At 38.5% G+C, this 23,930-nt stretch overlaps 1 protein-coding gene across 1 annotated transcript; it reads left to right on the top strand.

The window, feature by feature from the left end:
* The first annotated feature begins 7,806 nt into the window (after positions 1 to 7,806).
* LOC139874304 (uncharacterized) lies at positions 7,807 to 8,796 on the top strand. The gene has a single exon (XM_071861749.1). It carries the CDS (start codon positions 7,807 to 7,809, stop codon positions 8,794 to 8,796), a length of 990 nt encoding a protein of 329 aa, XP_071717850.1.
* The last annotated feature ends 15,134 nt before the right edge of the window (positions 8,797 to 23,930 follow it).

The following is a 23,930-nucleotide window of genomic DNA, read 5'->3' on the forward strand; positions in this document are numbered from 1 at the left end:
TGGTTCTCTAAGACCAATGCTCGGATACCAACTGAAATGTCCCGTTCTTATTGATTAAAAACGTTCCATATTAATTGATTTCGTTGTGAGGTTTTGACCTCTATATGAGACGTTTTTCAAAGACTGCATTTATTTTTAAAACAAACCATAACCTTTATTTCATAAATAAAGGTTTAAAAAGCTTTACGTAGATTATCAAATAATGATAATCTAAAATATCCTGTTTACACACGACCATTACATAATGGTTTACAATACAAATATGTTACATCGAAATCAGTTTCTTGAATGCAGTTTTTACACAATATCATACAAACATGGACTCCAAATCTTGTCCTTATTTTAGTATGCAACAGCGGAAGCTCTTAGTATTCACCTGAGAATAAACATGCTTTAAACGTCAACAAAAATGTTGGTGAGTTATAGGTTTAACCTATATATATCAAATCGTAACAATAGACCACAAGATTTCATATTTCAATACACATCCCATACATAGAGATAAAAATCATTCATATGGTGAACACCTGGTAACCGACATTAACAAGATGCATATATAAGAATATCCCCATCATTCCGGGACACCCTTCGGATATGATATAAATTTCGAAGTACTAAAGCATCCGGTACTTTGGATAGGGTTTGTTAGGCCCAATAGATCTATCTTTAGGATTCGCGTCAATTAGGGTGTCTGTTCCCTAATTCTTAGATTACCAGACTTAATAAAAAGGGGCATATTCGATTTCGATAATTCAACCATAGAATGTAGTTTCACGTACTTGTGTCTATTTTGTAAATCATTTATAAAACCTGCATGTATTCTCATCCCAAAAATATTAGATTTTAAAAGTGGGACTATAACTCACTTTCACAGATTTTTACTTCGTCGGGAAGTAGGACTTGGCCACTGGTTGATTCACGAACCTATAACAATATATACATATATATCAAAGTATGTTTAAAATATATTTACAACACTTTTAATATATTTTGATGTTTTAAGTTTATTAAGTCAGCTGTCCTCGTTAGTAACCTACAACTAGTTGTCCACAGTTAGATGTACAGAAATAAATTGATAAATATTATCTTGAATCAATCCACGACCCAGTGTATACATATCTCAGTATTGATCACAACTCAAACTATATATATTTTGGAATCAACCTCAACCCTGTATAGCTAACTCCAACATTCACATATAGAGTGTCTATGGTTGTTCCGAAATATATATAGATGTGTCGACATGATAGGTCGAAACATTGTATACGTGTCTATGGTATCTCAAGATTACATAATATACAATACAAGTTGATTTAGTGATGGTTGGAATAGATTTGTTACCAATTTTCACGTAGCTAAAATGAGAAAAATTATCCAATCTTGTTTTACCCATAACTTCTTCATTTTAAATCCGTTTTGAGTGAATCAAATTGCTATGGTTTCATATTGAACTTTATTTTATGAATCTAAACAGAAAAGTATAGGTTTATAGTCGGAAAAATAAGTTACAAGTCGTTTTTGTAAAGGTAGTCATTTCAGTCGAAAGAACGACGTCTAGATGACCATTTTAGAAAACATACTTCCACTTTGAGTTTAACCATAATTTTTGGATATAGTTTCATGTTCATAATAAAAATAATTTTCTCAGAATAACAACTTTTAAATCAAAGTTTATCATAGTTTTTAATTAACTAACCCAAAACAGCCCGCGGTGTTACTACGACGGCGTAAATCCGGTTTTACGGTATTTTTCATGTTTCCAGGTTTTAAATCATTAAGTTAGCATATCATATAGATATAGAACATGTGTGTAGTTAATTTTAAAAGTCAAGTTAGAAGGATTAACTTTTGTTTGCGAACAAGTTTAGAATTAACTAAACTATGTTCTAGTGATTACGAGTTTAAACCTTCGAATAAGATAGTTTTATATATATGAATCGAATGATGTTATGAACATCATTACTACCTCAAGTTTAGTAGGTAAACCTACTGGAAGTGACAAGAAATGATCTAGCTTCAAAGGATCTTGGATGGCTTGAAAGTTCTTGAAGTAGGATCATGACACAAAAACAAGTTCAAGTAAGATTTTTACTCGAATTAAGATAGTTTATAGTTATAGAAATTGAATCAAAGTTTGAATATGAATATTACCTTGAATAAGAAAGATAACCTACTGTGTATAACAAAGGTTTCTTGATCTTAGATGATTACTTGGAATGGATTAGAAAGCTTGAAAGTAAATTAGTAAACTTGAAGGGATTTTTGAAGTGTTCTTTAAGTGTTCTTCCTATGATGATTATAGCTTGATTCTTGAAGTGATTTTTGATGAAGATGATGATTAACTACTGGAAAAATACGTTCATAATAGTGTGTGTGTGTTGAGAGAGAATTAGAAAGAGAATTGGAAGTGAAATGGAGTGAATGATGAGTGGTAATTGGTGAGTGGTGAGTGGGGTTAAAAGGAGTTCTAGTTAGTTGACTAGCTCATGGTAGAAGTTAAAATTGATTAGTCATACATGACATAATCAAGAGTGGAATCTCATGCTAGTTCCTATTGGTATATACTCATAGTAAGTACGTTTTGAAGCTGTGTATAATACGGGTAAGAATACGACTAGAATTCTTGATGAAAGAAAAGAATGGGAAAGTAACTGTAACCATTTTCGTTAAGTATGAGTGTTTTGATATATGTCTTGAAGTCTTCCAAAAGTATTTTAATACATCTAAATACACTACATGTATATACATTTTAACTGAGTCGTTAAGTCATCGTTAGTCGTTACATGTAAGTGTTGTTTTGAAACCTTTAAGTTAACGATCTCAATTAATGTTGTTAACCCATTGTTTATTATATCTAATGAGATGTTAAATTATTATATTATCATGATATTATGATATATTAATATATCTTAATATGATATATATACATTTAAATGTTGTTACAACGATAATCGTTACATATATGTCTCGTTTCGAAATCCCTAAGTTAGTAGTCTTGTTTATATGTATATAACTCATTGTTAATATACTTATGGAGATACTTACTTATCATAATCTCATGTTAACCATATGTATATCCATATATATATCGTCATGTCGTTTTTACAAGTTTTAACGTTCGTGAATCGCCGGTCAACTTGGGTGGTCAATTGTCTATATGAAACATATTTCAATTAATCAAGTCTTAACAAGTTTGATTGCTTAACATGTTGAAAACATTTAATCATGTAAATATCAATCTCAATTAATATATATAAACATGGAAAAGTTCGGGTCACTACAAAAAATAACTGCGATTTTTCATTCATTTAATCGAAAATAACTTTGTTAGAACGCTAATTCAGGGTTTCTTTTATACCGTTCCGCTAACCCTCTGTACGGAAATATGTAGCGGACAATTCCGGAACACAGTCATCTTCGTAATACAAGACGTCCGTGTGTTCGAACGGAACCATTTCTTTCAAAAAATATAAAAGGTCCTCTAAACCTACGTCGCGAACGTCAAAACATAGATTTCGAACTACTCATATAATCGTAATGTTTCATTTCATTATGGAATTTACTTCCGTAATACACTTCCAATGAGACAATCAACGGCGGAAGGGTCAACATTTTCGGTGTGTTTAATGTGTGTTTGATGTTAGTAATGTTGTTAATAATGGTGTGTATAAATATTAAAAAACTGCCAAAAAATGTTGTCCCCAATAGGTTTTAGGGACGACATGTCGTCCCTAAAGATATGGCGCCAAAAATTTTCACCTTTTTGGAGCCATATTTTTTTCACCGACAAAAATTTAAAAATAAAATTTTATTTGGAGACGACATATAGGGACGACATGTCGTCCCTCAAAAATTGGCGTGATTTTTTTTCCTTTTTGGAGCCAATTTTTGACACGAGAAATAATTAAAAATTTAAATTTTCTTTCGGGACGACATGTCGTCCCTAAAAAAATGGTCAAACTTTTCGCGAAAAGCTGCCCAAGTTTTTGTCATTTAGCGTATTTTTGGGGACGACTTTATGTCGTCCCTAATTAGGTCGTCCCTAAAAGGGATGTTTCTAGTAGTGTGTGTGGGGCAGAGGGGTCGGCCGCCCCCAGTGAATTTTTTTTTTCAGTGTAAAAATTTTGGGTTTTTCGACGTTGCCCCCGGTGGATTTTGTTTTCCCCCAAACCAACATATTTTGCCCGAAAACCTTCAAATTTTGCCTCAAATTCTCCAATTTTTGCCCTAAAATCTTCAAATTTTGCCCCCAAATCTCCAACTTTTGCCCCCAAAATTTTCAAATTTTGTCCAAAAAAAATTGCTACTGTTTAATTTTTTTTTTTGCCCCCGGTAAAAAAAATCCTAGTTTCGCCCCTGGTCCGTTCTTATACTCATTGTTGTATAAGTCCATCGACGTACTAGGTCTACTATTCGGAATAATCTTCGACTTCATCGATTTATAAAGTTGTCAAGATTTCAATCTACTCATTCAGATCGAGTCGGATTTATTAGCTACAAGTCAAATTTATTTAGTCAAAGTCACTCAAATATATTTTAATAATCACACACACCAAAACACACAAACATCAGGTTCGAATCGTGTCTTACACAAATATTTTGTAGTAGCTAGAGAAACGTTGGAAACAGCCATGGAATAATCATGTTGGGTTGCATACAACCATACATCAGGGTATGGGGCCGAATTACTCGCCCTACCGAGTAACCCGAATAGAGAAAACGTTCAACCATTTACACACACCAAAACACACAAACATCATTGATGAAAATTAATCGAGTTTGAGTTTAATCTACGTTTGTGCATGGTATTATCTGGCTACGAGAGGGACCAATTCGATGTTAGTTGGAATATTGATTAATTAATTAATATACAGTATAGTTTATATCGATTTTAAGTTATTTAACAAATGGGATAATATAATATTATCATGATTTAAATATATAGGGTTACCCCAACTCACTTAAAATCGACTTCATGTACACTTGTAGTGCTTGCTTTTGAAAAAGAGACAAATTAAAACAAGAGTTTCCATCCTTTTAATAAGTTGAAATCATAACTTTCTCAAAGTTCAAAAAATTGACATAAAGAAAGTTCATCTTCACTTGTGGTGCTATTGAAAAGCATAACACTGAAATTAAATCATGAAAAATTAATCATAAAATTGATGCACTTGCAAATATGTTGTGTATTTGCTTTTGGACTTTATTATTTATATAAACTTAACTTACGATCCACTAACTAATTTATTAATAAGTTCACGAAGCTTGTACTAGATAAATTTATCAAATTTTTTTTGATGAATTCATTGTTCCTTTTATGTTCTTTTATTTATTTTTTCTTTTTTTGAAAAGCTGGTAATTCTATTACTCCAAGACTTAGATGCCAATATATGTATACCACAAGTTCACTAGAGGCGAACTATTTGACATCGGAACACATTTACCAAAGCACGCAAACATAAAAGCTAACATGGGACTCCTTTGCTCCTTAATACATATGTGTTCGCCTTATGGGGTAACCGTAGCATTTGGGTCCGCTTCCATATCTCCATGCTTACTTAAACCTTGTAACTCCGACTTGTAATCCACATATGCGATAGAATACGAACCTTTGACATGATATCTTCATTGATTATGTATCTTCGCCTTTAAGGTGGAGCATGTATTAGCTTGTTCCTCCAATGCCAAATGAGTCATAAGTCCATAACAATACATACCTTGTTGCAAGACAAATATCTTTCAACGCCTGAGAATTTCGATTGAAGTTTGTTGCACTTATAAGGTTAGAAACACCATTTGGAACCTGTTGAGATATTTTTCACCATTTTAAAAACTTGCGCCATAATGAAAGGATGAATCTGCATGAGCTAAAGAGGTAATTGCTTATTTCAGTTTCAATATCACAGAACGGATAGTTTGGCGGTTTTGTTAAAACGCCACGGGTGGCAAGGTTTGTTTAAGTCGGTAACAAATCTTGAGCTATACGCCAAATAAATATATTTATTTTCTTGGGGATTAGGTTGACCCATTTTGCACCTGAAATAGATGCACCACCAAGAATGACACGATCTAGCAAAGAAGAAAGTTTGAAATCATAAAATAAACCATTTCAAACTCCAAGTCCAACTATTAGGCCGAACAAATATAACTAGATCTGCACCCACCAACTTTCGATGTTGGACAGATCTGAAGCATCTCAACCTCTCTGCAACCTTCGCCACTCCCAACAATATTTTGACCCCACGTCAGTGCACATAACTTGGTCAGCAACTTTAACGTTTTGGTGGAATCTAATGCCAGAAGTCTTTGGAAGAGATAGCCGAGAGTATATTTGGCAACCATCTCTCATGCCAAAAGGATACCGAATCACTATTCCAATGCTCTGAATTATCGAATTTGATAATGGTTGTCACATTCTGATCCAACCTTTTGAATTGAGTTCTAAACTGAAGCAAAAGTCCAATGATTTTCTAATTGTATCAGACCGCCATCTTCTCCATATATTAAGGTTATTACCTTATTTCAAAATGCACATTTTTTGGTAGACATAAAAATTAAAAGCAGTTCATATTATAAAATTAACTTTACAATAAAACATATATAGTGAGAAATTAACTTAAGTGTAAGAGCCTGTAATAACTAGAGGGAGTGAGCCTCACTTTACTAAGGATGTGTTTGACACACCAGTTTCTTGAAGTTTATGGAATGGTTTTAGACAAAACCCCGATTACTTGACCCGTATACCCGAAAAGACGTGAGTCCATATACTCGGCCCGTATACCTAATTAACCGGCTCGTATACCCGATTACCAGACACGTATACTAGAAAATGACTCGAATACATGTGGAAAAACTCGTGTACTCGATAGTTAGTAAATGGGAACCTGAATACCCGTGAGAAAACCCATTTATCCGATAGTTAGTAAATAAATGAGGACCCGATGGGTCCAATTTCGGGGCAGGTTTTTCTAATGGGGTTATAGGACTACCTAAATCCGACCCGATAACATCCATAATAGCATGAATGTGGTTGTTATTATATTATTATTATTATTATTATTATTATTATTATTATTATTATTATTATTATTATTATTATTATTTAATGGTGTATCCTAGGAGATACACGCATAAAAACATCATTTTATACAGAAAACTCGATCAAAGAGCACAAGACATAATGAAATTTGGCAGTTTTCGAAGTTTGCCGCCCAGCGTTCAACAGGCCGCCCAGCGTCAAGCGTAAGCCCTGCAGGCAGCTTCTATGCATAAGCCCTTTAACTTAGCGCGTGAACGGCACGCAGCCACGTCAGCACACGCCACCGACATTCCGGATACTTCACATAATAGAACCATTCAGTGATTGACACGTGTATCCCGTGAATTTTGGACATTCTACGCCTATAAATAGACCCCCTGGGTCACCACATTTCAGGGGATTCTGATCTGAACTTCAGTCAGAGAGAAGTACACTTTCTCTCTCAACAGTTCTTTCTCACTCTAAAATAACATTAGCCGCTTAGCAGCAGTGCGCTAGACGGATCATTACAGAGTGATCCACAGATTGATTGAGGCCACCCCACAGATCTTACATCTGTGTTCCGGGTCTGCAGAGATTATTTCTCGAGGGCAAACAACAATCAACAGTATACGCCACACGCTGAGCTGCTAATTTTCTGTACTAGTACCTTACAGCCGCTATACGGAAAATCGTACTAACAGATGGCGCCACCCGTTCTAAAGAACCACTAAACTTTCAAGAGCACCAAAAGGCATAACTGTCAGATAACACCCATTGAAGCAAACATGATACATTCATGGCAAGCCGGACAGCGAAGAAAAGTAGAAACGTTAGAAGAGTGGAAACAGGAAATGATTGCTTTTCCTTCCATGTTTAACACAAATCCATCTGACGCTCCTGTAGTGATTGAAGCTCGAATAGAAAATTGTGTTGTTGGAGGAATATATACTGATACCGGAGCAGGAGCAGATATCATGTATGAACATTGTTTTATACAGCTACCAGACAGGGTTAAGGAAAAGCTAAAGGACACATTTGTTCCCTTAGCAAGCTTTGCTAATGATCCGTCATGGTCAGAAGGAAGCATAGTTTTAGAAGTCGTATTGGGAAAAACGCCATTTAAAAGAACTGCCCATATTGAATTTTTGGTCGTAAAGGCAAATTCGCAGTATAACGTCATTTTAGGACGATCAGCCATGATGGCATTCGGAGCTGTAACATCAACGGTGCACGGAATGATGAAATTCTCCACACCGGCTGACATCGCCACGCTGTACGCTGAACGGAGAAGACCAATAGAATGTGTAAAAATAAACAGAACAGCTGTTAACCCAATCATTCATGAAGATGGGTCTATATCACCAAATCCAGAGTTTCCAGATCAGAAAATCATAATTGGAAACACAATCACAAAGGCAACAAAAGAAAAGCTTTACAAAATCTTAGCCACAAATTTGGATGTTTTTGCATGGCAAGATTCTGATATGACTGGAGTACCACGTCATGTGGCTGAACATAAGCTTGGTGTGAATCCTAATATTCCACCAGTGTGTCAGAAGAAAAGAGGCATGGCTCCGGATCGAACAAAATTTCTCAAAGAAGAAGTTAAAAAATTGGTGGATGCTGGAATATTGAGAGAAGTAAAATACCAGACATTGGTAGCAAACCCGGTTATGGTACGAAAGCCAGATAATTCATGGAGGATGTGTGTCGACTTCACAGATTTAAATAAAGCATATCCAAAAGACAATTATCCTTTACCAGAAATTGATTGAAAAGTGGAGTCTGTAAGTGGGTATCAGTTTAAATCATTTTTGGATGCATTCAAGGGATATCATCAAATACCAATGGCAATACGTGATCAAGATAAAACAGCATTCCACACACCAGATGGAATTTTCTGCTATATTATGATGCCTTTTGGATTAAAAAATGCAGGGGCAACTTATCAACGCGTAATTGATAAAGCATTTAAAGATCAAATAGGTAAAAATGTAGAAGCCTATGTTGATGACATTGTTATCAAGATCCATACAGAAGACAGCATGCTCAGAGATACTCTTGAAACGTTTGAATCATTACGAAAGGTCAATATGAAATTGAATCCTAAGAAGTGCACTTTTGGTGTAGAAGAAGGCAAATTCTTAGGTTATATTGTTAAAGAGAGAGGAATCAAGGTTAATCCAAAAAAGATTCAAGCAATTGAAAATATGGTATCTCCTAAAACAAAGAAAGAAGTTCAAAGCCTGAATGGACGATTAGCAGCTTTAACAAGGTTTCTATCAAGAGCAGCAGATCGATCATTACCATTTATGAAGGTTTTAAAAAGCTGTTTGAACAAAAAAGATTTTAAGTGGACAGAGGAAGCATAAAAAGCATTTCAGGATATTAAGCAACTCTTGAAAGAATTACCTACTTTAACTGCACCAATAGAAGGAGAAACGTTAATTTTGTATTTGGCTGCTTCCACAGAGGCCATCAGTTCGGTCTTGATCGCAGAACGAAAGGGAATACAAATGCCTATATACTTTGTCAGTAAAGTATTGCAACAGAGTGAAGTTAACAATCCACCAATTGAAAAATTGGTGTATGCTTTAACACACACAGCTAGGCGACTCAGGCGATATTTTCAGGCACATTCAATCCTGGTAATGACAGACCAGCCGATAAAGCATATTTTGAGAAATCCAGAGTCATCAGGACGACCAGCGAAATGGGCAATTGAATTGGGAGAATATGAAATAAATTTTTCGCCTCGACATGCAGTCAAAGGTCAAGTTTTGGCAGATTTTTTATTAGAAACAACAGAAAAGGTCGATCATCCGCCAAACGTTACAGCTAGTAATCATGGTGCATCAAGTGAGGAAGGTGTTGGTGCAGGGTTAGTACTTACTAACCCAGAGGGTGAGGAGCATACGTACGCATTGAGGTTTTGCTTTTATGCATCTAATAATGAAGCAGAATATGAAGCATTGCTTTCCGGCCTCCGCATAGCGTCCGAAATGGGAATAAAACATTTGCGTGCATATGTTGATTCTCAAATTGTAGCACAACAGGTTAATGGAGCGTTTGAAGCCAAAGACGCCTCTATGAAACAGTATTTGCAATTAGTTGAGAAAATATCAAAACATTTCGAAACCTTAGAGGTCGTGCAGATACCAAGAAATAAAAACAAGAAGGCAGATGTTTTGAGCAAATTAGCAACATTAACATTTGATCATTTGCATAAGAAAGTTTTGGTGGAGGTCTTAAAAGATAAATTGGTTGATGAAAAGATAGTGGTTGCAACGGTTGAAGAAAAGGAATCATGTTGGATAACCCCCTATGTGAAATATTTGCAGGATGGAACATTGCCAACAGATGCCATGGAAGGAAGACGGATAAGAGTTAGTGCACCACTTTACGTCCTGGAAAATGGAATACTTTATAGAAAATCCTTCAGTGGACCAAATTTAAGGTGTTTAACACCACATCAAGCAATTGATGTAGTCAAGGAAATGCATGAGGGATTATGTGCACAGCATTCTAGTTATAGAACTATAGTTGGACGGATTATGCGACAAGGGTATTATTGGCAGTCAATTTACAAGGATACAGCAGACGTAATTAAGACATGTGATGCCTGCCAGCGGCATAGAACCGTACAGCGTTTACCCAAGTATGATTTAATTTCAGTATCATCGGCATGGTCATTTTGTAAATGGGCAATTGATATAGTAGGCCCATTTCCAAGAAGTATAGGAAATGCAAAATTTTTGGTTGTTGCAATTGACTTCTTCAGTAAGTGGGTTGAAGCGAAAGTGTTGGCAAAAATAACTGGTGAAAACATAAAGAAATTTGTTTGGAATGACATTGTATGTAGATATGGTTTACCAAATGAAATTGTCAGTGATAACGATAAGCAGTTTGCAGATAACCCCTTCAGAAGTTGGTGTGAAGAGCTAAACATCAAACAAACATTCACCTCAGTTCCTCACCCACAGGCCAATGGGCAGGTCGAAGTGACAAATAAAGAAATCGTAGCCGGCATAAAGGCTAGGTTGGGTTTGAGTCAAACTAAATGGGTAGATGAAGTGCCATATGTATTGTGGGCTCACCGCACAACGCCAAAACGGAGCACGGGTGAAACACCATTCAGTTTGGTATATGTCACTGAGGCAGTGATACCAGCTGAAATTCGTGTACCAACACAAAGGATTTTTGGCATTTGATACAGAAAATAATTCATCCATCTTACGTGAAAACTTGAATTTATTGGAAGAAAGGCGAATCATGGCCTCCATCCGTCAAGCGGATGCAAAACAGAAAATGGCAAAATATTATAACAAGCGGGTCAGATATGTGCAATTCAAAGAGGGGGATTTGGTGTTACGAGATAATGAGGCGAGTAGGCAAGAAAAACAAGGGAAGTTAGGGCCATGATGGGAAGGCCCATATAAAATTACAAAGGCACATCCTAATGGGTCATATACCCTCTCAGCGCCCTCCGGAGAAGAAATTCCACGAACATGGAATGCAATGAATTTAAAGAAATTTTATGCGTAGTATTGCATGTTCGAATAGCTTGATCAACTATTTAGAGCATGAGATGCAATCATAAATGTAAAAATTTCTTTAAAGAAATAAGAATTTAGAAATATTTCTTATGACATACTGTTCATAATTTTTATCCGGCCAAGGATTTTATATCAGATGTCACAACACAGTGTGTCATCCCTGCCCACAAAAGAGAAGTTTTTTCCTCGGTGGCAGAAGTTCAATCATAAACAAAAGATTGAAATGGCAGTGGATAAACGTAGAAATCCACTGAACATCCAGACAATAGAATGTATCTACGACCGTCATGACGTAAAAATTATACAAACAGTATATGACTAGTCATAATTTTGATTGTTCACATCAAACATGTAAAGCTTTGACAAAATTATCAGCAAAGTAAAAAACATTTATATACATTATATAATTAACAGATAACACAAGCAATACAGATTACAACTTCAAATTTAGAACATCGTCTACCAATGTAGCAGCATTATTACACAAATTCTCTAATTCAGGAAAAGACAGATGTTCTATTTCATCACCAAGCACTTTAAGTCTATCTTCTGCATTTGGCTTCAATTGAGATATAAGAGATTCCGGCAATGACTTTGGAAAATCAGGTATATCATTTTTCAATCTCTCAAGAAACTGTATCCGATCAGCGTCCAGAGCAACAGTTATAAATTCGTTGAACGACTTAGATAACTACTCAGAAGTAAAAGCATTCTTCACAATTCTTGGAATACCTTCCATCAGACACCTGGTCTCACCCTTGCTTAACTCCAGTTGTTCCTTTAACGATGTTTCAGATTGAGTTAAGGACATTTCAAACCGAGTTAAAGTATCAATTTTATGCAGATACCATTTTTCCTTTGTATCCATTTGAACATAGCGCGCCTCTGCAGCATTTTTAGCGGCAACAGCAGCCTCTAGTTCAAGTTGGGCAATTTTCAGTGCCTCTGCTTCTTTTTCAATTTTTTCTGATTTGTCACGATGTATTTGATCAGAGCGCTCCAAACGCTTCAAATTATTGAATTCAGATGCAATATTCCAAATAATGCCCTGTGCTTGACATTTTCGAGCATCACCATCAGATAAACTCTCAAAGAATTTAATAAGTGAAGGCGACAGCATCGCTTCAAGATACTTCATAAAATCCTCATAATTACCAGGAGGACTAGCTAAGAGAGTTGTTAAACCAGTAGTATCTAAGTTGGGAATGCTTATTTGTGAACTGCTTTCCCCTATTCTGCTACGCTGAGCGGGAGGCGGAAGAGCAAGTTTCTTCTGTGCTTCTTCTCTCGCTGCTAGGGCTGAATTAAAATAACAGTTGTTATTTAAGAAGTTTTTCCAATCCAGAAAAGAAGATTCACAATTCAATATTGCATATTTATCAGGATCAACATTATAATAGCCACCATTGCTAGGCATATGGAAAAAGCAATAAAGGTTTTCTTCTGCTATTGATTCAAAAGAGAAGTTACCAGCAGCACGACTTTTCCTCGAATTTGCTCGATTTAAAGGAGCATCATCCTCATCTTCAAACTCATTTTCACACAAACTATTTTCGAGCGTCTGATCAGCCAATTTTTCAGATCTAAATTGCAGATCATTGAATTTGGTGTAACGCAGAGCGGCGAGCGGAGTAATCACTAAAAAACATAAGAACACAGTAATTATTATTTATTATACAGATAATAACAATAGATAACCAAATCTTAATCAAATTATACCTTTATTTTTCACCATAACAATGGCACAACCGCGTGTTTCTGCATCTCATTCAGCATTAAGGGAGCATAGAGAGAGCATATGTTATGGATAATGACGGTTTGGAATCTTCTCTTTTTTAATCACATTTAATACTTTTCGTTCTTCAGATGTTAACCTTGGATGAATAACTTTGGGAGGATCAAGCGATGTACGCCAATAGCTAGCTTGCAGGCACTCATTGGGGATAACTTCGCTATTAATAAAGAAGAATGTACACTGCCAATTCTCATTTGTCTCACCGGAATTAAGCAAAAACCCATCCAAAGTAAGACAAAACCATCCTTTATCATAACGTTTTATGGTTGCAAGATTAGAAAAAATACGAACAGAAGGGGTAATATCTCGAGCCATACAATACATCTCGAACAACATGATCTTACGAATGGACATAGGCTCAAATTGTCCAACGCTAACACCATAAAAGCAGCAAACATCTAGGTAAAATTTGGTAAAAGGAATACGAAGGTGCGAAAAGTACAAAGCACCGCCGTAAATAGCAACCTTTCCAATAGGAGGGTGACAGGTACGATCATGTGGGCCTGGAACAATAGCATCGGCACCAAAAAATGTGAGAAAAGCAATTCTGATGAAACAACCCAACCCGTATTAAAACCGGCCCATAAAAATTTTTCCTTTTAATACGCGTTAAATAATACTTTAGGTCCCGTTACACATATTCCAAAACGTATTTGTTATCAAAGTAAGTTCATCGAACTTAAAACATACATTAATGATTTAAACTCCTTAATACAATGGTTCATTAATTAAATCGTAAACCGGTTATAATCATTATGACCCGACATTAACAACAAAAAACCCGAATCTTGGTGTTAACCTTCAATTAACAACTAAATGGGTTTCACCTATGAATCATACAATCAAAAGCCCTAAACTTGAATGATGAACACGAAAATGAATTTCGGAGTTAGAGCTTACCACTAGTATCACCGTATAGCTAAGAACGAGGAGAACACACTTGTCAACTACGCCAAGGATCAACTCCCGATCCTTCCTTTCCAAAAATCCTTTTGAAATCAAATGGGTGTTTGAGTTTGAGAGGAAAAATGAAAAGAAAAGGGAAATTAAAATGAGAAATGAAATGAATGGATGAGGTTAAATCCTCAAATCTGGCTCAAACCCGAAAAGACCAAATTGCCCTTGAACTTCATTTAAATTTACAAGAATCTGGTGCCAGTTCACACCATTCGCTGCGCCGCGGCCTAATTCGTCGCGCCGCGACGATTGCCTCGAACTGGTGACTTTGTTAACAAGCTTTCTGATCTGGATTTATTTGAAACGCCGCGCCGCGGCTCCCTTTGTCGCGCCGCGACACCCAACGTGGCCTGACACATTTCTCGCATACAAGACTTTAACACCCAAACATGTATCGAACCCTTCATACGCCTGTCGTACATACACAATACACCTATAAATCATGTACGGGGAAAAACGGGGTGTTACAACTCTCCCCCACTTAGACTCGATCACGTCCTCGTGATCCTTGTCATTTAACCAAACGGACCACACTTCACGGTCCTCAAACATAAGTCCAAACCGACTTTCCTAAGCAATTCTTCCCACTGAATTGCCTTTAACAACTAAATCGTCACCCGCGATTTATCAAATCCACAATCCGAGCACTAAAACCATGCTCATTCCCTAACATCGGGAAAACTCAACCAATCTCGTACAGAGATATCAACCCCTTAGCGTACCCTTACCGAGTACAACGCTAAAAGCAACCAAGTCTCAACCTAAGGTCAACAATCCGAAACGATGAAGACCGAACCAACGAATCCTGACGGATAACACCAATCACTAAACATCCCTTGTAGTGCGCAATACGATCAATACGCAACTACCGTAACATCATAATCAAAAGGCTAAAACCGATATCGCCCAAAACGACTATGAAAACGCCAAATCCAAAGGTGTACAAAATCGACTATCGTCACACCCGTAACAACACGTGAGCGAAACACGACTATCACATCACTAATCATACCACATGGTCCTCGCGACCCCACCATCGGCGTATAAAAAACACCCGATCGATCACACAACACGGTCCTTACGACCCCACCATTGGTGTATAAAACAACCAACAGATCAACATCACGTTCCTTACGACCCCACCATCGGTGTATAAAACAACCGTCAGATCACACAACACGAAGGCTGGCCGAAAACACACGCGCCTTAGTGAATCCGAACTACACGCGATTCACTACCATGATGAAGTCAGCGAACCCGAATATCATGCTTCACCAATCAATAATCCCATGATGAAGTCAGCGGACCCCGAAGGTCATGCTTCACCAATCTCAACACCGGATGAAGTCAGCGGACTCTGAAAGTCATGCTTCACCGATATAACACCTCGCTCATGATGAAATCAGCGGACCCCGAAGGTCATGCTCCACCAATCGCATACTCCCATGATGAAGTCAGCGGACCCTAAAGGTCATGCTTCATCAATCACCAATACCATGATGAAGTCAGCGGACCCGAAAGTCATGCTTCATCAATCAACGCCCTTTTGGCCTCGAACGATGAGTAGCGTAACATCGCGCTCTGCTACACCATAGTGAATCCTAACGGATACCACTAACCATTCACATACACGAGCAAGAACCACCTATATCAAACATAGGCACAAAACAATTATTCTCTAGAAGAGAATCCGACACACACCTCCCTTAACCGAAGGATTTCACCTTGCTTGCCAAACACGTCCATTATCTCTCAATCGAGATTTACCACATTACCACCTCGGTGATAATTCAAATCCAAACCATAAGTACAATTTATCCGAAATTGTAATCTACCACAAATCGACCAAAATCAGGTCTCGACAACATTTTCCGGATCTACCAAAAGCATCATCCGAAATCTCACACTAAAACTTCCTCGCGCGGGAGTGTAACTCCCCCATTTGGAACTACGTCCCATATCCACAACTCGTACAACCGTACAATGCTACCTAAGGTAGACTTTACAAAGATTGGGCTCACACGACCCGTCACCATATCTTGCTCCAGCCTTGAGCACACAAAGGATTTCAATTAATCCTTAAACACTTCGAGCAAAAAGTGTACCACGATTACACAAACCATACCTTCGCAATCATCCAATTGCTTTAGTTTGTCAAATTCCACCTAGTCACTCATGTACCTAAGGATTTCACTTCGGTACCCTAAGTACAATGTAACCGCAACATAATCGGAGTCGAACACCACGCTAGTAGGTATAAAAGAGGCACCTAATGTCGCGTCATAAAGACTCCATTACCAACATACATCGAGATTCAAAACACTCGATCTCAAGGGTTTCAGCCCACCCGTCGAACCTCACGGTTCATCGACCTCAACACAAAAGCGAACACGCGCTTAACAACCGAACACCAACCCATTTCCATGGCTTGGTAGAAACATTTTACAAATATCAAGGAATGCTTGGTTACACCAAGTCTTACGCCCTTCGCCCGTCAATCAAAACGTCGTCATAGGGTACTTCCATTAGGAACGTCACCCATATCAATAACATGAACAACACAATGCATTTAATAAACTCAACTTCAAACGGCACTTAATAAATAATCAAAAGACATATTTATTAAAACGAAACGTACCTTAACGTCTCCTTGTCGGCCCCGTCCCCGCTAACTTGGGACATTCCGACTTACGATGTCCTTCTTCTTGGCAATTGAAGCACACCATGCCATCGCCTTTTGGTACCGAACATTCCCACGACTTGTGACCCCTTATGCCACAATTGTAACATCTAGACGCACTAGAATCCAATATACCCGTCCGTGTACCACCCGTGATCACACTCGGACCCTTAGTCCTCTTACTCGGAGCACCATGCGAAACAACCCTTCTCTCGCTTGAAGGTTCACCCTTCTTTGATCGTGAATACGACTCGAAACCTCTAGCCACGGCGAATAACTCCGTAAACGATTTCGCGTGACCCCGTCTAATCTTATTCTTCAAGTCATCATTCAAGGTCGATAGAAATCCTCCATCAACAACCGATCATTCCCTAAATACTCCGGGCAAAAACGAGTCTTCGCCATAAAGGTCGTCTTGAGAGTATTCAAATCCATAGATCCCTGTTGCAAGTTTCGCAACTCATCACGCAATTCCGACAAGTCGGCCGAAGTCCGGAACTCCTCGAAGAATTCCTTCTTAAAATCGTCCCACGATAATGCCATAAACGGCTCACCACCGACAAGATCAATCTTACCATCCAACCAATCCTTCGCCCTACCCCGCAATAAACTAGTAGCGAGTCTTGTCTTTTTTCTCGGGAGGGCATTCAATAGTTCGAAAACACCCTTCAACATCCGAGATCCAAGTTGTGCTTACTAAAGGATCCGGTTTCCCGTCATACATCGGAGGTTTAGTCCTCATGAAGCTCTTAAGACAATGCTCCATTTCTCCACCATTTCGAAATTAGGAATACTTCCTATCCATTTCTTCTCGAAACGCACTCATTTGCTCCGCAACGGCGGCCGCAACTCTAGCGTTAAACTCAGCGTCGTTCGTCTCGATCCCATTTCCTGTCGCCATTCTAAGGAATGCAAAGCGGTTAGACCACGAACGTGTAAATCACACGCACAACACCGCTCCATCTTGCTAAACATTTGTCGTACATCACTTGCTAGACACGATTTGCACCCGTAATAAGGTTTGCAAGTCCTTATTACGCATACACGCTGTATCGGCTCGTTAGTACAACAACCGTCTCGCTCGATGATATATGCAAACACAAACAAAATTCTACGCGATATAAACACACGCGAGAATTATTATCACATCACAATAGCATATTAATAATATTCGCATTACTAATATAAACGTTAGTCAACCTATAAACAAGGCACTAGCTAGAACCCATTCCGACCCGTACTCCTACAAGTCCCGCAACAAATTAAGCACACACAAAAGTCTAAGTCTAGGCACCTATCTCAAGTCACCTAAATCCCTTAGACCATGCTCTGATACCACTTGAAACAACCCAACCCGTATTAAAACCGGCCCATAAAAATTTTTCTTTTTAATACGCGTTAAATAATACTTTAGGTCCCGTTACACATATTCCAAAACGTATTTGTTATCAAAGTAAGTTCATCGAACTTAAAACATACATTAATGATTTAAACTCCTTAATACAATGGTTCATTAATTAAATCGTAAACCGGTTATAATCATTATGACCCGACATTAACAACAAAAACCCGAATCTTGGTGTTAACCTTCAATTAACAACTAAATGGGTTTCACCTATGAATCATACAATCAAAAGCCCTAAACTTGAATGATGAACACGAAAATGAATTTCGGAGTTAGAGCTTACCACTAGTATCACCGTATAGCTAAGAACGAGGAGAACACACTTGTCAACTACGCCAAGGATCAACTCCCGATCCTTCCTTTCCAAAAATCCTTTTGAAATCAAATGGGTGTTTGAGTTTGAGAGGAAAAATGAAAAGAAAAGGGAAATTAAAATGAGAAATGAAATGAATGGATGAGGTTAAATCCTCAAATCTGGCTCAAACCCAAAAAGACCAAATTGCCCTTGAACTTCATTTAAATTTACAAGAATCTGGTGCCAGTTCACACCATTCGCCGCGCCGCGGCCTAATTCGTCGCGCCGCGACGATTGCCTCGAACTGGTGACTTTGTTAACAAGCTTTCTGATCTGGATTTATTTGAAACGCCGCGCCGCGGCTCCCTTTGTCGCGTCGCGACACCCAACGTGGCCTGACACATTTCTCGCATACAAGACTTTAACACCCAAACATGTATCGAACCCTTCATACGCCTGTCGTACATACACAATACACCTATAAATCATGTACGGGGAAAAACGGGGTGTTACATCTGACACGATTGAGGTACATCGAAGAAATTCTGCTTGGAACATCTTCGACATTATAAATAGCCATTGATTGAGAAGTTAAGAGGGGAATTTTATGACAGAAGTTTAAGGTAGATGAAGGGAATAAATTCAGATTGAGGTAAATGTGATACAGTAAAAGATTGGGTTTTAAATAGCAAACAGAAGATGAACAGTTGACGGTTAATCGCATGGTTGAAGTGCTCCCACGTGTCAGACGTACAAAAATGCGGGAGAAGTAAATTTAATTGTGTAAGACCCGTGTATTCCTTGTATATATGTAAATATAAATGATTCGGAAGTTGGGGTTTTGTTTTACAATTTAAAAAGGGAAACTGTTACTGTCCAGGTACCTGCGCGCCGCGCAGATGAGGCGCGCGCCGCGCATAATCGAGCTGCCAGATTCCTTGTTCTATTTAATTTAAAGCGAGGGCAAATTGGTAAATTCACCTATAACCCGAATTTATTACCTAGATCAGTTGGTTGGGAACTCATTTACTCCCACTACACCAACCTTATCTTCTCCCATTCACTCTAGAGAGAGAGAGTTGATTGTTGAGAGAGGAAGCTCATTTTGAAGGAGAAGGAGTTCGTTTCGGGTTTAATCGCAAGCTTTAAAGTTGTTCATCTCGTCATTTGCTACATTTTGATAGTTGTGGTATGCCTTAACTTCCATTTCTTGTTTTGATTTTGTGTATGGGTTAGGGTTTGTGTTGAAGATGAACACTAAGACCCATTTCTAGGTAAATTGGGTGTTTTGGGTAAATTGGGTCATGTAGACTCAATAATGGGTTAGCTAGGGTTTTAAAAGTGTTAATTGATGTTAAGAAACCCTAATTGGCTAATAATTGGTTAGAACACTTGCTTGATGTATAAATGGGTGCTATTTGGGTATAGATGACCCAAAATGAGTGTATTGACTTTTATTAGGTCAAATGGGTCAAAATGGACTAATGTTGGTTAATGTTAGTGTTTTGTGTTGGAACCTAGTGATTAAATGGGTATGAAGGCCTTGAGTGCCAAGTGTTAGGGTTTTTGGTGAAGTTGACCTAATTTTAGGGTTAAGTATTAAAATGGGTCAAGATGGGTAATGTTGACCTAGTTTGGGTTAAATTGGTAAAAGATGACCCAAAGGGTGTTAACCTAGGGTTTATTCATGTGTTTGAGGTTTTGTAAGTGTTGAATTGAGTTGCTAGTCATTAGCACTCTTATGAATGATGAAAGACTTGAAAATGGGTCAAATGAGTCAAGGTTGACCGAAAGGGATGAAACGGGTATGAAATACCCTAAGTTTATTCTAGTAGAAGTTAGTAGACTATAATTCGCTAGTTTTAGTGATTAAAGTTGAGTCTTGGCCATTTATGGGCGGTTTCGGTATAGTCGAGCTATTTAATGCATATTGGGTCCTTAAATGCTTAAGTGTAAGTATTGTGGTTAATTCCACTAGTTGCGTAATTGAATGTGTACCTATGTATTAGGTACGTTGCTTTGAAGTTCGGAAGTGCATAATCATCATCTTGGTGCTAAGGTGAGTGGAATAATTATGCGTATGTGTATATAATGTATTTATTTGTGTCGTATGAATGTGGCATTGTCGCGTTGCTTAAGACACCACATTGTAAAGAAGTGGATGTCGCGTTGTTTAAGACACCACATGGTAAAGAAGTGGATGTCGCGTTGTTTAAGACACCACAATGTAATGGAGTGGATGTCGCGTTGTTTAAGACACCATCCATCGTATTGAATGGCATGTGGAATCGTCGCGTTGTTTAAGACGCCACATTGTAAAGGGTGAGTGAGTCGCGTTGTTTAAGACATCACCCGGGGGATTAGTGACTACGCGTTGATTAAGTAGCACTAACGGATGTTATGAACTCCAACGGTCTTGTATGTACCGTTTCCCTTGTTCGAATTGGTTAACCAAGGTTGCGTGAATTATGTATTGAATGTATTTAATTATGAATCGTATGCTATTGTATTATTAGCTACTCGTGGATTTGCGGTTTATGGTATATGTATAATATTGTTGTATGATTGTCGAAATGTTAAACCGAGTATGATGTTGTGTAAGTGATGCAAGTAGGTAGATTATATATGTATATGTATAATTATTTTGCTCACTAAGCTTTGCTTACCCTCTCGTTGTTTACCTTTTTATAGGTTCGTGTGTGGATAAGGGTAAGGGCATTACCTTGGATTAAGTTTCCCGCTTTGATGATTAGGAAGCGCTTTTGGCTTTGGCTTGGAGTTTGACCGAGACTTGGGTAGTTTAACCCCAAACACCATGCTCGTTGTGTCGTTTGGCAATTAAACTTTTTGTGGTCGAAACTCTAATTTGTATTAAATTTGTATTTTTACACTTAGCGGCGTTTTGGGCACGTGTGGGCCCCACTTTGTAAAACTCGTTTAAACCTTAGTTATGTGTTAGTTTTACATATATAAATGTTCGGTTAAAAGCGTTTTGGCTAAATGTGTCGGGAAGCATCTAATCTTTTTCGCATTAAAGCGCACCGGGGACAGCCCGTATTTGCGCGGCGCGCAAGGGTGTACGCGCGGCGCGCAGATGGTCAGCCAGCAAAATTTTTTTTTTGTCTCGAAATTTGATAGGTTTAGACGGCGGTTGGTTTGGGTTGTTACAAGTGGTATCAGAGCATGGTCTAAGGGATTTAGGTGACTTGAGATAGGCGCCTAGACTTAGACTTTTGTGTGTGCATTGTGCGGGACTTGTAGGACTTTGGGTCGGACCGGGACTTGGTTAGCACATAGATTTATATGAACTAATCATGCGTTATTTGTTTGTGTTGTGTAGCGATCATCAAGCGAAATGGACGTTGTACTAGCGAGTTAACGCGACGTGCTCGCGTAGTAATGATTAGCTACCCTTACTACGGGTGCAAATCGTGTCAAACAAGCGATGTACGACGATTGTTAAGCAAGATGGGGTAGTGTGGCATATGTATATATATATGTATATATATACATACGTGTTATATCTTTTCGTTTCATTGGTTAATCTATTTTGTTTCTTAAGAATGAAGATGGAAGATGAATACGGAACGGAAGGGTCTACTAATGAAAAGAAGAACGAATTAGCGGTAATGGTTGAAGCCGCGATTGAACAATGTGTCTCGGGTGTCGCCAACGGAGTTGGCCAAGTAGTCAAAGAGTCAATCGAAGGACGGGTAACCGAAATGGTCCGAGACCAAGTGACGAAGGTCGTAAGGGAAGAGTTTGAGAAGAGGTTTCCTAAACCTCGAGGTAGGGGTGAAGAAGAAGTACATGCAAGGCTAGAGCCACATGGTACTTCGGGTAAAAGGAAAAGAGGTACGCCTGAAGGCGTAGACTATGTGAAAAAGAAGAACAAGGGAAGTTACACATCTAGATGTTTCAATTGTGGTGTTAGGGGCCACAAGATATGGGAGTGCACGTTGCCGAGAAACGAAAACAGAATGTGCTACCATTGCCATAAAGAGGGACACCGAAGGTCGAAGTGTCCCGAGTTGTTCAATGATCAAGGTAGAAGTGTAAATAAGGCGTCTAGTAGCATGAGGAAGGTAGTAACGGGCTCCGGTGGGTCTAAGTGTTACAATTGTGGGCAACGGGGACATAAGTCTCGCGATTGTCCGTCGGGCAAAACTGTATGTTTTTATTGTTGGAAGGAAGGGCACCAAAGGTCTGAGTGTCCCGATTTAGCTAGTAATCAGACTAGGAGGTTTGGAGGTTGGGTGCTTACGTGTTTTAAGTGTGGAGGACGAGGCCATTTGGCACGGGATTGTACGGGTACACCTTTGAGCACGATCAAGTGCTTTGCTTGCCAGAAGAAGGGACATCGAAAGTCAGAGTGTTCGGAAGCGTTTGCCGATCGGGTTAAGAGGTTAGAGCGCGAGTATTCGATGGGTGGTGAAGCACCGAGCGATGTTGTTTCAGGTACCTTCACTTCTCGATGCAAATATGCCTTACTATTGTTGATGTTGTGTGCCAATGTATTCGGTTATGAAATTGAGACCTAAATCTCATTACCAAACCTAATAAGTTTTAAGCGAACGTATATTTTAACCGTACCCTTACGGGCGCGGGGCTAGTGATAAGATGACAGCGCACTAGGGTAGCGTTTGAGTCATTGACTCATGTGAATGCGACTTGAGGGGCGAATGCATTAGTGTAAATACGTGGTATTGTTACGGGTAGCATTCCTAACGGAATTACCATACGTTGGAGTTGGGATCGTCGACCGCGGGGCGTAAGACTTGGTGCAACCAAGCATTCCTTAATGTTTGGGAAATGTTTTCTACTAAGCCATGGAGACGGGCTTTGGTTTTGGATGTTAGGGCGTGTTCGTCTTCGTGTGGAAAATTGATGAGCTATAGCAATGGGATTATTGCAAGTGCAAGGTTGTGTAAATCGTGGTAAACTCTTCGTTTAAAGTGTTTAAGTTTAGGTTAGATTCCTTCGTATGCTCAGGGTTGGAGCAAGGTTTTGGTGACGTGCGTATTAAGAGATGCAAGACGGGTGAACCTTGTCTCTCTTATAGGAATTTCGATAATGCGTTCTGGCGAATTAGTTGTTAGGTTAGTGGTCACTCTTTCTGTGAAAGTGGGTATGTGTTTATCGTCGGGATTATTGTTGAGGACGAATTCGCGAGAATTCAAGGACTATGACCAATGAGGACACCGATTGTGTATGTGGATAA

This window comes from Rutidosis leptorrhynchoides, chromosome 11 (assembly GCF_046630445.1).
Source record: "Rutidosis leptorrhynchoides isolate AG116_Rl617_1_P2 chromosome 11, CSIRO_AGI_Rlap_v1, whole genome shotgun sequence".
Taxonomy (NCBI): Eukaryota; Viridiplantae; Streptophyta; class Magnoliopsida; order Asterales; family Asteraceae; genus Rutidosis; species Rutidosis leptorrhynchoides.

Coding starts and splice junctions, on each gene's coding strand:
- LOC139874304 (XM_071861749.1), top strand. CDS start 7,807: ATGATACATTCATGGCAAGCCGGACAGCGAAGAAAAGTAGAAACGTTA.